Here is a 16049-nt window from a genome sequence, read left to right on the forward strand (position 1 = left end):
GAGTTTCTGCCGGTTTGTGGCGGACGCGATCTTTCTCATTAATAAGCGCCCTGGAAATTCAAGTCCCCCGCACCAACATCCCCGTCCACCCTGTTTCTCCGAAAAGATGTTATGGAAAATGCCTCCCCCACCCACCCCCCACCACCACCGCCCCCCCCCCGCTCCAGCCGCCCGCCCCCAGACTTCTCCGGGGGTTTAATTTGGGGTGCCTGAGGGGGAGCCGGTGTGTGTCCCGGCGGCAGCGCTCCGCGGCGGGCGGCACTGCGCTCCCCAAACCCCAAAGCCCGGCAAGTGCCGCTGCCCTCCCTCCGCCTCGCCGGAGAACTTGGTGCGCGGCTCGCCAGAGCGCAGCGCCCGCTCATGCAACGCGCCGCGACAACAGCACACACCGACAGCACAGATAAAACACCTCGGACGACACAAAACACGAGTCACCTTGTTGCAATAGTAGGGGTCCAGGCAGGGGGAAGGTCCCAAACAAGGCGTATCAGGAGCGGCTGCAGGCTGAGGAGGTGGTGAATAAAATCTTACGTCCATTTCACTAAAACATCAAGTAAACTCCTTTCCTTTTCTTTTGGTCGTTAATGTAGGTGCAAAAAAGGGGGGTGTGAGTGAGAGTGTGTGTGTATGTGTGTGTGTGTGTGTGTGTATGAGAGAGAGAGAGAGGGAAGGGGGGGGGGGACACACAAGACTGAGAAGAATAAAAAAAGAGGTGCCCGACTTCAGTAGTCAAACACCTTCCCTGCCTCACATCCGTTTGTGGTTTGTAAAGAGAGAGAGAGGAGAGGAAAAAAAAAATCTCTTCCAAAAAAGCACCGGTCTGCAGATGTCTGCAAGAGAACCCACGAACCCTCCTTCTTCTACGGCAGGGCAGGTAACTTCGAGTAGTTATTGTTTCCCCCACGCATCGGCACCGGGGCGCTCGCTCCGTGCGTGCCGCTCTTTATGGGAGTCTCGGAGTTGGTTCGCTTCTCCCTCCCTCCCTCTCGTTCGCTCCCTCTGTTCTTTTCCCGTTCTTTCTTTCTTTCCTTTTCTTTTTTTCTCTCTTTTTTTTTTTTTTTAATATTGTTGTTATTTATTTGCTTTGGTTTTGTGGAGTTGTATTTTGGTCGCCCACCGCTCCGAGGGCCTTGGGGGGCGGGGGGGCGGTGAGGGGGAGGTGGCGGCAGCAGCCGGGCCCCCCGCGCACTCCCGAGGGGAGCGGGGCGCCCAGGCGCTGGAATGGCCGCTCGGAGCCGCTCGGCTCTTTCGCCTCGGCTCTGCTCGGCCTGCCTCGGCCCGGCCCGGCCGGGCTGTGTTGGGCTGACGGCGGCAGGGGACGCACCGCGCTCCGCCGCGGAGCCGCCGCTCCGAGTGTGCCTCACACAAAGGGGCCGGCGAGGGAAAAGCCATTTGCGGCCGCCGGGGCCCGGAGCCGCGGAAAGGGGGCGCTCCCGCGCCCGCCATCCCGCCGCCGTCCCCGCCCTCGCGCAGCGCCCTCCGCCCGGCCCCCGGCGCCGCCCGGCCCCCGCCCGTTACTATGGCACCCCCTTCACTCCGCGCGGCCGGGACGGGCCGCAGGGGGAGGCGGTGGGGGCGGCGGCGAGTGGAGCGCCGTGAGCTGCCTGGGGTGGGTCGGGCTCAGACTGGCGGTGTGGCCGCGGGCAGGTCTCTTGAGGTGCCTCTGTGAGACCCTCGGAGCCATTTCCGCGGACGTTTGGCAAAGTTGGGGTCCGGCGTCCCCTCTGCCCTGGCAGCCCTCTGAGGCTGGTGTGGGTCGAGCTGTCAGCAGAGCCCGTCGTCTCCAGTCCCGGCAGAGTGGAAGCTATCGCCCAGAGTTTGTGGTGGCTCACATAGGCTGTGATCCAGGATCGTGTCCCTGAAAACAGGAAACAAGTTGAAAGTAAAGCGCACCCGTGGAGTACCTCGTCATCTGGGCTCTACCCCATTAATCGTGATGCTCAGGCCTGGCCGCACAGGGTGACACCAGGCACGGGATGAAGGAGGGAGATTTGAGGAGGTGGCCTAACTGTGAGAGGAGGAAGGAAGGACAAGCGAATGGGGTAGGGGAAATTAAGAGGAGCTCAATTAGGAGCAAACAAGGGTGCTGACAAAGGAAAGTTCGGAATCCAGTGGGATGCGGGAGAGGGATTGATGAGCATAACAAGGTTTAACAGGCAAAAACAATGAAAGAAAAGGTGACTTCAAGACACCATGAGCAATCCCACTGGGTTTCCTGCTGAGTGTTCAGTAGTCTTAATCAGGGCAGAAAGGATGGAAGAGAAAGAATACAGGAAGGACACTATGCTGAGCTTAGATAATGCCTAACAGAGGAATTGTGTTATGAAGAGAAAGGAATGCCTTTCCTTCTTTAAATGAAAACGAATTACTGAGTGCCACACAAACAAGCTGAGATTATGATGATTAACAGGAATGGTTACATTTATCAATACTCATGAACATTTCCATCACAAACCAGTTAGAATCTAAGAAGATTTGTAAAGCGTGTTGTCACACAAAACTGTCTTCTCATCACTGAAAAAAAATTCCACGGTAAAGATTTCAAGGCAACTCAGTATTGTGGGGGAGCAAATTGCAAATTTCAGGTGAAAAAATCACAGTGTGAGGATATACATATACAAAGCTATATAATCTGCACTTCAGATATTTTGATATTGTAGAGTCCTTCAAGATTGTGTTGTCATGGCTTTCTTCCATGTCTAACAACCCGCTTTCATTAAAGCTTCATTATCTGAAAAAATACGTAAGTAATGCAAATGAAACTCTAGAGAAAACAGGTTTGAAGCAATATTCCCATTTCAAGATTATTTGATCAAAAACATCTCTGAAGATACTTGGTTGTCAGTTCAACAGAATTTAAGTTTGATGGCAATAAATGTTTTTCTTAAACATTCAATTACAAAAGGATCTCGGTTGCTTTCTTTTTAATAATGTTTGAAACCCTTCTGGCCTTGGAGAAAAGCTTGAAAACATGACCTAGAAAAAGCTCCAGAAAGCAAAGGAAAAGACATTAACATATTAAAAAAAAAAAAAAAACACAAAAAACCCCAAACCCTCATTATTTTTGGCATCTGACTCATTAATTTACATGCTTGGGATTAGACATTTTGAAAGTTAAAAAATCCTAAAAAAGATTTTCCTTTGCAAGAGATGTACTTGACGCCTGACAGATATATCACTGCTGCAAATGGCTGATATGTGGACCATAATTTGACAAAGTGAATGAGAAACAGATTGCAAGCTCTGTATTGAAAAGCTGCTGTTGAGAAACTTGTTATTCACGGACAGTGGATTAGTTTTCAGCCTGTTGTGGAGAGAGGTGGTAGAAATACAGCAATTTGAGATGAGCTGTTCTGGGCAACCAGTGTGTGCAGGTGCATACAAGTGCATACAGGTACAGAAATGCTAATACAGAGCTGGAGATGTCAAAACCAGAATGATTAGAATGTCTGATAATAAAAAGTAGAGAATTGGCTTTTTATTTATGTGAAATATTACTGACTACTGCCTTAGGACGGGCTTCGGGTTCCTTGGAGTCTGTAGGAGTTTACAACTGTACCGTTTGCTTTGCGCAGCACTTCAGGTTATTTTCAGCACTTAATGATGCAGGCCCTGAGAGTTATAAAATTTTTGCTGCTACTTACAGAGATGATTTAATCATTGAGATGGTAAAACACCTGAGATTTGTGGCAGTTATCTGTACAATTGGTAAAAATTAAAGGCCTATATATATATTAATCTGTTAAAACATTCTTTTGTTTTGTAGGGAACATGTTCTCTAGGGTTTTCAGAATAATGCATTTGTGGAGACCAGAACTGAAATTGTTAATAATATTGTAGGTTTTGCCTTTATGGACTGAGAAAGCAAGGGCCTTTGCAGGATAATTCAATGGTATATCAAACTTGGCCACTTTAGCTGGAAGTGCATTTTCCAGAAAAAAAAAAAAAAAAAAAAAGTTGAAACAGATTTAAAAGAATGAATCAATTTTTAGAAGCTCAAAAGGAAGGAACATTTGTTCAGAAGGGCACTGAGTTTTTAAAGCCATTCAACATTCAAGTGAATGTCTCCAAAATAAGTCTTGAAAGAGGTTGCTATACCAGCATATGAGAAGAGTGTTATTGCCTTTCTCGTATAAATAGGAACAAATGCCTTGAGGAACATGATCTTTATCTGCCAATACTAAAAAAGTTATTCTTTTAAATGCTGTCTGCTGGAGTTAGACTGTGCAGTGTAAACTCTCCATGCAATGGAGAACTTGTATGGCATTCCTTGCCAAACAGCATTGTGGATGCAGGAGGTTTACACAGCAGTCTGGAGACCTAAGAAGGTCATTAGATAGACAAACCATAAATGGATCCATCACTCCTCTGGGCTGAAAACAGCTGGAGGTAGAGGACGTGGAAGTAGGTAATGGCAGTATTTACCCTCAGTTTGGGCTGTCACGCCTAGAGCCATCACTGGAGGCAGAGTACTGCTAGGACACACCATTGGTCTGAACCAGTCTGGCCATTGGCACGTTCTCATTTGAGAATGCACAGTTTTTGCAGTGGTCAGGTGAGCAGAATTCAGTGTAACAAGTAACTGTGTCTGATATGACAGGTTATTTCTTGTGTATCTTACTGTCTGACCCAGCTGGTCTGTCTAGTGTGTTGGGGGGCCATCCACAGACATGACTAATGTTCTCAGCCAAAGAGAAATAAAGTATTTTAGTAAAAAAAAAAAAAATAGTCCAACATCTCTTTGTTTAAATCTCACACATATATACCCAGTTTTATTTGAGAGCACTAGATATCTGATCATCTATTACAAAGAGCAGACTTCCTGGTCTTCCTGGAAAGAAGGAAATGTGAGACTGTGATGATGGCTTAGTATTTATTATACTTAGGCTAGGCACCACAAGAATCTCTTCATGAGGCTGGCTCTTTTTTAAAGAAAAGTTTTCTGCCGCATATTTTTAAAAAGAGTTGGATTGGAAAATCATTTTGCTTCTTGCTTTGTGTGCTATACTTTGGTAGCCAGGAGGAACAGATAAGCTAAAAGGGATCCAATAAGATTTTGCTAAGAAAATCCCTCCTGCTGAAATTTTTGATTTACTGACTAACTCACAGGACTGTTTACCATTCATAACAAAGGCCAGCCCTCATCCATTTCTAGATAATAGTTAATTAAATAATAATAGGACAAAGGGTCTGTCTTTTTTGTGTGGATGTCCTATTTCATGTTCTTAAACTGGATATGACACTTGGATCTGGGAAGATGAAAATGAAAATATATTAAGATTGCAGTATATTTTAAACAATGTAATTAATCTGGTTGTTTCATCAGAATGAACTCAAATCCTCTAAAAAATTGATTCATTTTAAGTGTTGACATTCTGTGTGTGCATTTATAAGTGAGCATAAATCAATGTGAAAAAAAGAGATCTTCAATACAGTATAAAAACTTAACAGGTGTAATAAATATTTCAGAGTATTTAAACAGTTTGTAAGGCTACCTGATAGTGTGTCAAACAAAGTGTTATCAAACGTGTAATGAAAGAGCTGGCTATTTTATTATTTTAGCTATTGCTCCTGTCCTATTTAATTTGTTTGTGGTGAAAATGATGGGCCCCAAATTATCACACTTGTATGAAAATAGATTGTTCTCTATATTAAAGTACAAATCACTTCTAAAAGTTAAAGAAAGCCCCTGACTTCCCTTTGCTACAAAGTAGAGAGAAAACCTGAGTATTGCCATATCTTCTTAGTCCAAAAAAAAAAAAAGATACATAGACAATGTAACACTGGAGGAGAAATTGACACATGGGTTGAAACCAAACTGTGTTTTGCATCTCAGAAAGGATTCTTACAATTTATCTGCCATTGTCCACAGTAGGAATTAAGCACAAAATATCTCAGAGAATCAAGAACTTAAATTACCATGAAAGAAATATAAAAATGTAAAATTCACCTGTCAGAACTCAGGACATCCCTCTGGATGTCCTGAGTTCTGACATTCACCTTGCATATTTGCAGCTTTGATCCATTCCCATATGTCTCAAAGATACTGCCAGCTGGTTCAGTTCAAATTACCAAATTAAATGTGGCCTTGTAGACATGAGGAAGGTAGGCCAGTCTCAAAAGGAAACATTTTACGGGGCTTTAGTTTATTTCACGTGGTCAGAGAAATAAATGGAAACATGAAGTTCCTTTTATTCTCTTCCTGTATTTTCTGTCTTATCGAGGTTTTTATATGAGCTACACTGTCCACATGGTATGAAGGAGGGAAGGCTCAAAAATACATCACAGTGTGATGTATGGTAGTTCTCAATTGCAAGATGTACTCAACTGCTAATGTTGCCAGTTTTCCACTCTTCCACTTATCTTGTTAGGTCAATCATGAAACATCCAGAAGTATAAAGAATCAGGAATTTTTGGTTTCATGCTGTTTTTTTTCTGAAGTGTACTGGAGGCCTGTACTTGGATTTCAGAAACTTAGATTTTTTTTAAAGGAAAGCTTAGTTTTCAACAATTTTTTTGGCAGTTTAAAAGCTGTCTAAAGGCATTTTGGTTTCTCCTTCAAAAATTGAGGATTCATATAAGTTGTATAAATGTTATCTGGAGACTGCATCATATACAGATGTCTTGAGAACAAATCTGTATTCATAGTTGGTACCATTAAAAATACCCATCTGTATTTGCAGATATTTTACAGATGTACATATTAATAGATCAGCTGACTAGTCAGGAGAAAGAAATGACTGAACAGAGGACTGGTCACAAGCAGAGAAAGGGTCTGTATCACCAGTTTATCCATAGCATTCAACAGGGAATTCTCATCTGCAAGACAAGATATCAAGCAGGTTATTAATCAGTTTTCAATTCAGAACAGTGGTGTTGTCGTTGTCCTATTTGATAAACCCCCAAACAGAGCTGAATTGCTTCTGCATGAGCTCCCCTGACATGAGGGGATCATTACAGGCTTACTTAAAACCTCTTTTCTGTTTCAGATGTCTTTTGCTAGAGAAAATTTTCATTTTTATTTATATTCACAACGTCTCTGTGAAGAGAGGAATGTTTCTTAAATCTCCAGGCAAGGTAAGTGTTTCAACAGGAGTGTTTCAACTACTTTTTTGCCCCCAGCCAAAAGCAGTGGGGCAAAAAAGTAGTCTAAGTACATTCTTCTATGGGGGTTAAATTAGTAGTTTAATTCAAGCTCAGATCTATAGACGTTAGTAGAGAGAGGGGTCCAAACTCTATTCTCTCCAAATACATATAAATATAGTAAAGTTCACAGAGTAAAAAAATTATTTCTAGGGCTAGAAGGTATTACAGTTTATCTATTATCTCTTTTAATTTTTTAGCTAGAGAAAATAAAATTACTTGCTTGAATTTATTTTTCTCTCTTTGGGATTTATGATTGCTGTCAGAAAAGCACCACACAACGGGCACAGTTGGCATTTCAAGTGCAAAAGATTGTGACTGAGGTATAGTATAAGTATGTTGGGGGTTTCCATTAGAGCTTCCTGTTGTAGCAAATAAATCCCATCCCATTCACACTTGATAGGCTGAAAAAGGTATGCCATCTGCATGTCATTTGCAGTTGGTTTTTAAGGGGCATGATAAACTGTTGGGTCTGATGACTTGAGAGCAAAATTTACTTCCTTGCTGAGATTTTGGCATTTTTCTGGTGGATCTCTAGGAACATCAGATCCCCTTCCTTATAACTGTTATGGGTTTTTTTCCTCAATGGAGCTGTCACTCTTAAGTCTAATAAAAACTCTCTGTCTTCCTTTTCTGGGCTTTCTAGTTTGACAGTTTCATGTTATAACTTTGTTCCACAATAAAAATAAAAAAGCTCTAGGTGTTAAGGAAGTCCTTGGAAAACTGTAAGTGATAGAGTCAGCATTTACAGAACATATCACAACAGGTCTGACTGACCTTGGCAGCAATAGGAGATCACCATTTCTCATGGATGAGCTTTTCTTGAATGTCTGTCTTTTATGCTGTATAAGGCAGAAATACCTTTTCTGGGTCAAGGCTACTGCTTTCTGTTTCTCTTGCTCTTTAACAGAGATTGTCTACTACTGTCAAGTATTATCTGTTTAAGGAATTTCTCTCAATCTCCTGTGTCTTGTTCTATGGTATCTTAGGATAAATCTACATCACTGGTATTATTTTATAGTCTTACACTATTTTGTAGAGGATTATTTGTTTGAGGATTTTGAATGGTTTACTTTTATCACAGTCAGGCTGCAAAGATTAATGTTTGTGGACATCCTCCAAATCATCTCCCTTTACTCTGGCTAGCAGAGTGTAATCAACACTGTTTTCTTGTTGGAATGGCCATTGTCCTTTTTTTTTAGCAATTGGCAGGAGTACCGCTTGAAGGGAATGAATCATCTGTGTTAGCTGTTCATCTTTAAAAATGGACTCTTCAGTAGCATGTGTAAGTATAACAGAATTAAATATATATATTTAAATACACATATCAGATGATATGAAACACATGGAGGGGATCTCCCAGACCACATTTGAAATTATCAAGTTGCTAACATTTGGTTGAATGCATATAGATTTATAATAGCTGCATGGAGACAGTTGCCTGGCTGCATAATACACTGATAATAATTAAATAAAAACAAAAATTAATTTGAAATAAAAGAGAATTAAAAGAAACTCAGGCTTGTTTACAGTTGTAGAATATAGGAAAAAAAACCCCACCATCCTCCTAAGATACCCTCCCCCTCCTCACAGTGGAATTTCCCTGCTCTGAAGTTTTCTTGAGAAGACACAATTTGCAATTTGCCCAAGAGGTCAGCAGGCCCAAACTACTGTACCACAGGGTAGGAGATGGTTTCAAGGCTGACAGCCCCCTAGAAGGAGGATCTGCAAGCATCTTTCTTTCTTTTGAATAAAGTGTGACCTCCACTGGTCGTTGTTGTATTCAGGAAAAGGGGGCAAAGTCCATCATGGAAGAAGGCCCCAAGGCATTTTATGGCACAAAGTCTTGCAGTGTCAACTGCAAGGTTCCTGTTAGTTCACTGGAGAAATATGTAATAGGTATTTACATATGTTTAAGTGGAACTGCATGGGGGGCAGGGAGAGAGCTGAAGCATGTGCTTGCACTTGCTGAGAGTCATGCATGTCCTACATCTGCCTGCCTGTCTCTCATGAGTGTGATTTGTTAGGTATGTGTTGAAAAACAAAAGTAAGAATATCTGGTTGCCAAGACTAATACATACATACTTTTGCTTCATTTTTCTCACATCTGTGTTTCTGTAATCACTTAAAAAATGAAACTATTAAAAAAAAAAAAAAAACAAAAAACAAACAAACAAAAAACCTCCCAGACTGTCCAGGGCAGAATTAAACCCACAAAGAGAATGCAAACTGAAATAACCTTAAAATAGAAAGTACCTTTAAGGAGAAATGTAACATAAGGAAGAGGTTTAAAGAACCTGAGCACAAGTCATTTTTGCTGCAATACAAAGCCACACTGACAAGAGTAAAGGGTAGGAAGACACAAAATTTCTGAATTTCTATGTCTTTGTGCGTTTAAATCAGACCCTTAACCTTATTTGAATATAGTATTTTTTAGTTGAATACATTTCACACAGAATGTATAAAGAAAATTTAATAAGTGTCTCTTAGCTGTGGTTTATCTCTACCTCAGAGAAAGCTAAAATGAGTTTCTAGTGAAATGGCTGAAAGAGCATGCAGAGTAAGTCTTCTATCAAATTGTTTCCAGTCTTGCTGATTTGTAAAAGATTTTTTAGAAAGATTCTGGCTTTCTATATAGAATGTTAAAGTTTGATTCTGTGCCCAAAATTTATAAAGCAAACCACAATAACCAGTGGAAGTCCCGCTTGCCATGTTCTGTTTTTTGAAACTCCTTAGATTACGTTGCTATGACATGGAATTTGTGCTAGTATTTAACCCAAGTTTTACTCTCAAAAAGAAAATTACATTATAGTGTATTACATATTTCTGGCTGTAATAGCAATTAAATATCTTGGAAGAAACTAATCAAATCCCCAGGCTTCTCTGTCTTTTTTGTTTTTCTCTTTCAGAAGTGCGTCACAGATAAAGGACTAACTTTGTGAACATACTCCTGCAGTAGAAAGGACAAAAATGAACAATTCTTATGTAATTAGTCACCCGACACAAGTGTTCCAGGATAAGATCTTCTGAAGTATCATAGCAGAAATATAAATGGAATACTTAGAGTTGCTGTTGTCAGCTGTTAAAAATGGAAGTATTTCTGCAGCATTTCAGGTTCTCTGGATAGTTGTGCATCAGACTAAGGTATTCTTGTGGCATTGAAATGCACAAGGGTAATTAACTGCTTTCCTCCTGCCCCAGAAGCCAAACAACTCACTGGCACAATTTAAGGCAACAAAATCAGGCTGGACCAGGCTTGTGTTTGCCCTACTTCCCTAGACTTTTTGCCTGTCTTAGGTGGTAAAAAGGCATTTCTTACATTTGAATGTACTGCAGTGGTTATGCAAATTGTTAATAGATGCTGTTTACTAACATTCCAGCTCAAACATTGCAGTGCAGTAAACTTGAGCTGACTGGGCATCAAAAGGCATAAACCAGCAGTGTTAGTACAATTGGTCTCATGAGATCTCTACTGCTGAATACTGGGACTACAGCCCATGGGTATTTTTGTGTGTCTTCCATCAGCTTCTCAAAGTGCTCTCCATGCACACCTAAAAAGACCAGACAATTTTCCCCTTAACCTATTGGAAATAAATTTGTTGAGGTACACATGTTTTCACACACAGCTTAAGGCATATACTCCCATAATTACTAGCACTGCTTGTAAGTCAGGAGTTATGCAGGCACAGCATCCAGGTGTAGGGTGTTATTACTGGTTCTGCTTTGGAAACATACTCAAGTGTGCCTCTCTGCCATCTGGCATTTCTGATTCAGGAGAATATCTGTATTTTCTTGTCTTCCTTGAACACTTAAATCAAGGGTCAAGGTCTGCTTTTCTCTTTTGTACAGTTTGGTTCATTTGGGAGTTGTTCCTAACATAACAAAGCTGTGGTTTTGCAGTAGGCTTCAGCAAATTTAAATCTGTGCTGCTGCTGAAGATGATCGTACAGCTCTCTTTCCCTTCCTGCTCCAGCTGCATCTTCTGCTGTCTCCCTAGGGAGAATGAGCATACTTCTGGCTTCAAGGTCAGCTGTGTCAGGAACCATCTGAAAATTAGTGTGTGTCTCAGATCTTAGGTGGATCATTTTGTATTTTTGATCTGGCTGATCCTGAGGCAGCATGAGAACTGATGATGAAATGAGAGGAGTATTTACCTAGCTCTGAGGAGAGGAGGGGGAGGGAGGTGGTGAGTGGGCCTGCCTCTTGGCACAGTCCATACTTAGGGTAGCTTAAGCCAATAATGAAACAACACCTAAGAGTCTGCTTGCTAAACTCAGAGGTGAAATGTGCTTCTGGTATTAGGGAAGATCAAACACTGGAAAATTCCAATGCTTTTTTTTTTTTTTTTTTAACTTTTTGTGTAGTGTAATTTTCAGAGAGCTTGAAGCAGAGCCATCATGCAGGAAAAATAAATAGTAGATATTGAGTGGAACAATAGTAAGAGCTAGACACCTCACATAAGCCCAGTTTTCCAATTTTTTTCCGTATAACTCCACTAGTTTTCCCTAAAATGCTCCTTGGTGGGGAGAATGCTGAAAATACTCTGAAACACACCAAAAATTATCAAAAAGGCACACACAATTCATAAGCTTCAACTGGGATGAAAAGTTACTGAAATAATTTTTTTACTAATCTGTTTTTTTTTTTAAGCAATCCAATCTTTCTTCCTGCAATTCCTACCTAGACAGGCTCATGAAACCTGTGGTACTGGAGAGGAAGTGATGCTGCAAAGTTACTCAACATGTGAGTTGGGAAGGGAGCCAGGGGACTGTGAGGGGAAAGGAGGGGGAGTGGGCGAAACATGGATGGGTGGATCTGAGATTATGCTGCAGCTGAGATTGAAATAAAATTTCACCTTAAAATGGGGTGGCTGCTGCTTCTATGAAAGTCTTGGGGATAATTCATCTGCCACTTGATAAATTGGCAGGGTTTCTTTCCAGGTTCTCTTTTCCATTCTCCTTTATGCTTTGTATGTGTATACATGTGTGTGAGATATGTGTATGTAATTTTCAAGAGATCTGGCCCTTTCTTTCTCCTTGGCTAACTTCTGAAATAGAGCTGTCAGGATGATTCCAGCATTTGGAGCCATATTCTTCCTGACAGAATATAACTCTTTTTCACAGTTTTCCTTTTTTATGGCCTGAAGTCAATGGGAATATTCAATGCAACCTAAGGTCAGGTTCCTGAATTTTAACACAATTTCCCATGAGAACTAGAAGAACAAAAATTCCTTTAACACAGGAAAGAAAAAGTGGAACGGTAATGTCAGGACAAAACACTTGTTATGTGGCTTTTAAAAAGCAGCTTGAAGAGAATTCAGATCTAGGGGGAGGTGAGCTTCATTTAATTTGTCCAGGAATTTAACAGCAGTCACAGAGTTATCAGTGAGTTGTACAAAAGGGTTGAACACTCGTAGCAACTGGCTGTGCTAGCAATCTTGAAATTCAGTAGGCCAGCTGCAAGAAGATACATCAAGTTAAGTAATTTCAAAAATATATTGAAATATAGCGTATGCAGTCATATAAAACTGTAATATGTGGCAGGATTTTAAGCCATGCCTTAGCAATATGGCTGTATGTATAGCCATGGGCTAGATAAAAATGCAGCCACTCTTTTCTAGAACATAGAAAAAGGGTCAGTTATGAGCAGAACAGGTTTGACTGATTCATTTATATCTGATCAATGATATTATTTGATGCCTTGGAAGGCAGAGGTTGTGAACATTCAGTCAACAAAAAAATTTTTAATACTGAAAAGAAATGGTGTTGTTAATTTATTTTCTGCAAAGGAAGAGGTTTCATGCCTGTGCCCACCTCCACAGAGTGGAAATTCACAGAGACCTAGTTTTTATCTCGGCAGAGTTTCTCATATATCAGTGGAAATTTTAGATCTCTCTAATATCAGTTGTACTTTGAAAAATCTAAATTTTCTTGTTTTACATATTTCTGATGTCAATTCTTACATTTTGCATTAGTAAAATAGGATGAGAATGAAGGTGTTGCTATTTAGAAACTCTTTGAAGATGTAAGGTGCTGTATATATATAATTCATCACTTTCATAGGAGTTTAATGAGCTAAAAGTGCAGTACATTTCATTGGTGATAAAGTATCATGATCAATGAAGAATCTGAATATTAAAGTTAGAGGAGAGTATTTTATTTTTAAAATGTCCTTGTATATGTTCATTAAGAAAGACAAAATATGCTTTATTAATGTAGTATTTCAAGCTCTTTTTGCTTCCCTAAATGTCAGCTGTCAAACTTTGTTGCCATCCCTGAGAACAACTAAAAAGTGAGACATTTTTCTGTTGGAGGCACTTGCCTTCCAGTAATAACCCTGTCTTATCAATGGTTTTAAAAAAAGGTTTTAAATTAAAACATTGGCTAAAAATTATGTCTTATGATATCTTTTGATGTAGAATTGCAGAGAGTAAGATAAACTCCGCAGAGTAAAACATGCTGTAGGTAAGAGAAGTGGAAGCAGTCTGGCCTGTGGCAAGATGAACTACAAAAAATCCAGTTGTATAAATGATGAACAGTCCAATTACATTTAAGTTTTTTGTGGAAAATCTACTCTACAGAATATTTAGTCTTAAATGTGCCTCTGTTGATTTTGTGCTCTCTCTTATTTTTTTTTAGTCTTTTCATAACAGTTATTTCTATTCTGTTTTCAGTCTGCTTCATGTTCCCTTCTCTTACCTCTCTATCCCTTTCCCCCTCCTCCACATCCTTTCTCTCTTTCTCATGTAATCTCAGAGCTGTTATAAAAAATGCTGCTTTCTTTTCTTCGTAATGTTCTTCATCTTTAGCAATTTTCTATTTCACTTCTTTCTTGTTACACTTTTTCCATTTAATATTTTGGGAGAAAAATCATTCTATTTTAAGTTGAGCCAAATACACCATCACAAGGTTTTGGCCCATGTTAGGTTTTTTCCAAATATAAAGTTTATTTGCAGTTTCCTGTGCTCTCCATTTGACTGCTGTTAAAGGAGGAGGAGGGGGGAAACAGATCTTTTACCATCAGCAGAAGGTGTATCTTTACAAATAACTGTTTCTCGTCCCTCGTCTGTTTTGTAGTAGCATGGAAGCTCTGCAGGATTGTTTACACAGTCAGGGTCTCACAATAACATAACTTGTTTGTAGGATGACATTGGTCTAGAGCTAAAATGATTACAGTATGTTTTAGGGGATGATACACTCTGAATGAGTTCTAAGGAGGGAAATAAGTTGAATTATGTACTACAAAAAATTGTTAGGACAGTGTAGTGTTGTGTGGGCAGATGTGGGTTATAAGAGCTGGTTTGGAGGTGGAATGCAAGTGATTTTAAGTAGAGTCCAGGATTTGTGAAATCGGAGAAGCTTTCATCTAAAGAGCCCCTTCTACTAGTAGCTACTGTATTTTCAGAGTAAATGAAGACGGAAGGAAACAGGATGATTAATTTTACTACTAATTTCTGTTTATTGCTACAGAAAGCATCTCTTTGCATTTAATCCATGACTGTTCTGTCCTAACTGATACTTTTTTTAGAGTTTATATTTAAAGGCTATATAAAAGTGGACAAAAATGATGACACCACTTATGATACAAGAAAGCTGGCAAATAACTACGGTGCCATAGCATTTAGGCACCGTGGTGATAGGTGCCTTAGATACAAGCAAGAGAGACAAACAGAATGAATCAACGTATTGCCCAATTTGCATAAAATTTTTCATAAAATAACTCGCAGTGTTTGAGAAAGAAAATAAATATTTGGTGTTTGGGTTGCTATGGTGTTGTGGTAGTGAAAAAAGCAAAACTATGAACAAACAGTCTACACTACATTATGAGTTTACTAAGCAGACAGTCTTCTAAGTAACAAAGTGAATATGAAAAAAGGCTTTAATTATGTAGAGGTTAGTTGTGATAACAGCTAGTGTAATGACAGCTTTTTCTGTCCTCTTCACTTAGGAAGATCTTAAACACTGATTTCAAGAAACTCTGAAGAGGGTTGTGCAGCAAGTGCTGTGAATTTCTGCATTTACTCCTTACTTTGATTTACTTCTTTGGACTTAGTGATAGAAACAGCAGGTTCTGTCAGCCTCTGAGAGCATTTCCTGCGTTTCCTTTCAGTTGGGATGAACTGAACTGAACTCATGTTTTACTGTGCTTCTTTTTGATTCAGAAGCATTTTTAATAGAGTTTTCAATCCAAGGGGGATGAGTGCTCTCTTTTGCATGCTCTTGTACGCTAACATCTGGTTTCAGCAGACCTCTTAAACACATGCCTAAGTGCATCCTTAAATATTTGGTTGGTCATATGCCTAAAGGAGTACAGTAGGCACATTAAAGAGCAGGATATTCTTAAGTGCTTTTTTGAATAGAGACCTAAATGGGAATGAAAATACAATTATGTACTTTTAATTGCGTGCATTAATTAGCCAAGTATATGTTTCATTTACTAACATTATCTTTTGTAGTTATATAACTTTAAAGTATACAGAAAAGTACTTAATCCAAATTTTGTTCAATAGATGTGTTTTAGTAAGTATACTTACCCTCAGTATAATTTAGCTGCAAAGGTGTTGATAAAGAATAAGTGGTTGCTTCCATTCAGCACACATTTTTCTAGTAAATGAACTTGCAATACTGAGAAAAGGGTTTAGGGGAGATAAAGAAAGAAGAAAATTGAGAAATTCATGGTAACTTTTTGGAAGGCACATCAAAGTTTAAGAATTTTGTGCCTTTGCTGCAGTGTAATTATTTTTCAATTGTTGCTTCTGACTGAGCAGGCAATACCCTAGTTTTTCTGTTAGGCATGAATGAATAAGCAAATTTAAGAATTAAGTACCCAAACATAATAAACATGTCATTTTGTAGTTTATGAAACATTTGGCTCTGATAATACAGCTCAAGAAAGTAATACTCTTT

The 16049-nt window shown here is 39.8% G+C and overlaps 1 protein-coding gene and 1 long non-coding RNA gene across 3 annotated transcripts in view; one reads left to right on the plus strand and one right to left on the minus strand.

Moving 5' to 3' along the window:
- The window catches only part of TOX (thymocyte selection associated high mobility group box), a 217742-nt gene extending 216819 nt beyond the window's left edge, over positions 1-923 (minus strand). For both annotated transcript variants that reach the window (XM_030239706.2, XM_009085557.4), the window contains exon 1: positions 436-923. In XM_030239706.2, the coding sequence (XP_030095566.1) occupies positions 436-537 (102 nt within the window). In that variant the 5' untranslated portion in view covers positions 538-923. The remainder of the gene's footprint in view (positions 1-435) is intronic.
- Positions 787-11888, plus strand: LOC108962107 (uncharacterized). The gene is made up of 4 exons (XR_001990631.3): positions 787-874; positions 6990-7077; positions 8346-8426; positions 11794-11888. It is a non-coding gene; the product is annotated as an uncharacterized LOC108962107 (long non-coding RNA).
- The last annotated feature ends 4161 nt before the right edge of the window (positions 11889-16049 follow it).

The sequence above is a fragment of the Serinus canaria genome, chromosome 2 (genome assembly GCF_022539315.1).
Source record: "Serinus canaria isolate serCan28SL12 chromosome 2, serCan2020, whole genome shotgun sequence".
In the NCBI taxonomy this organism is placed as follows: Eukaryota; Metazoa; Chordata; class Aves; order Passeriformes; family Fringillidae; genus Serinus; species Serinus canaria.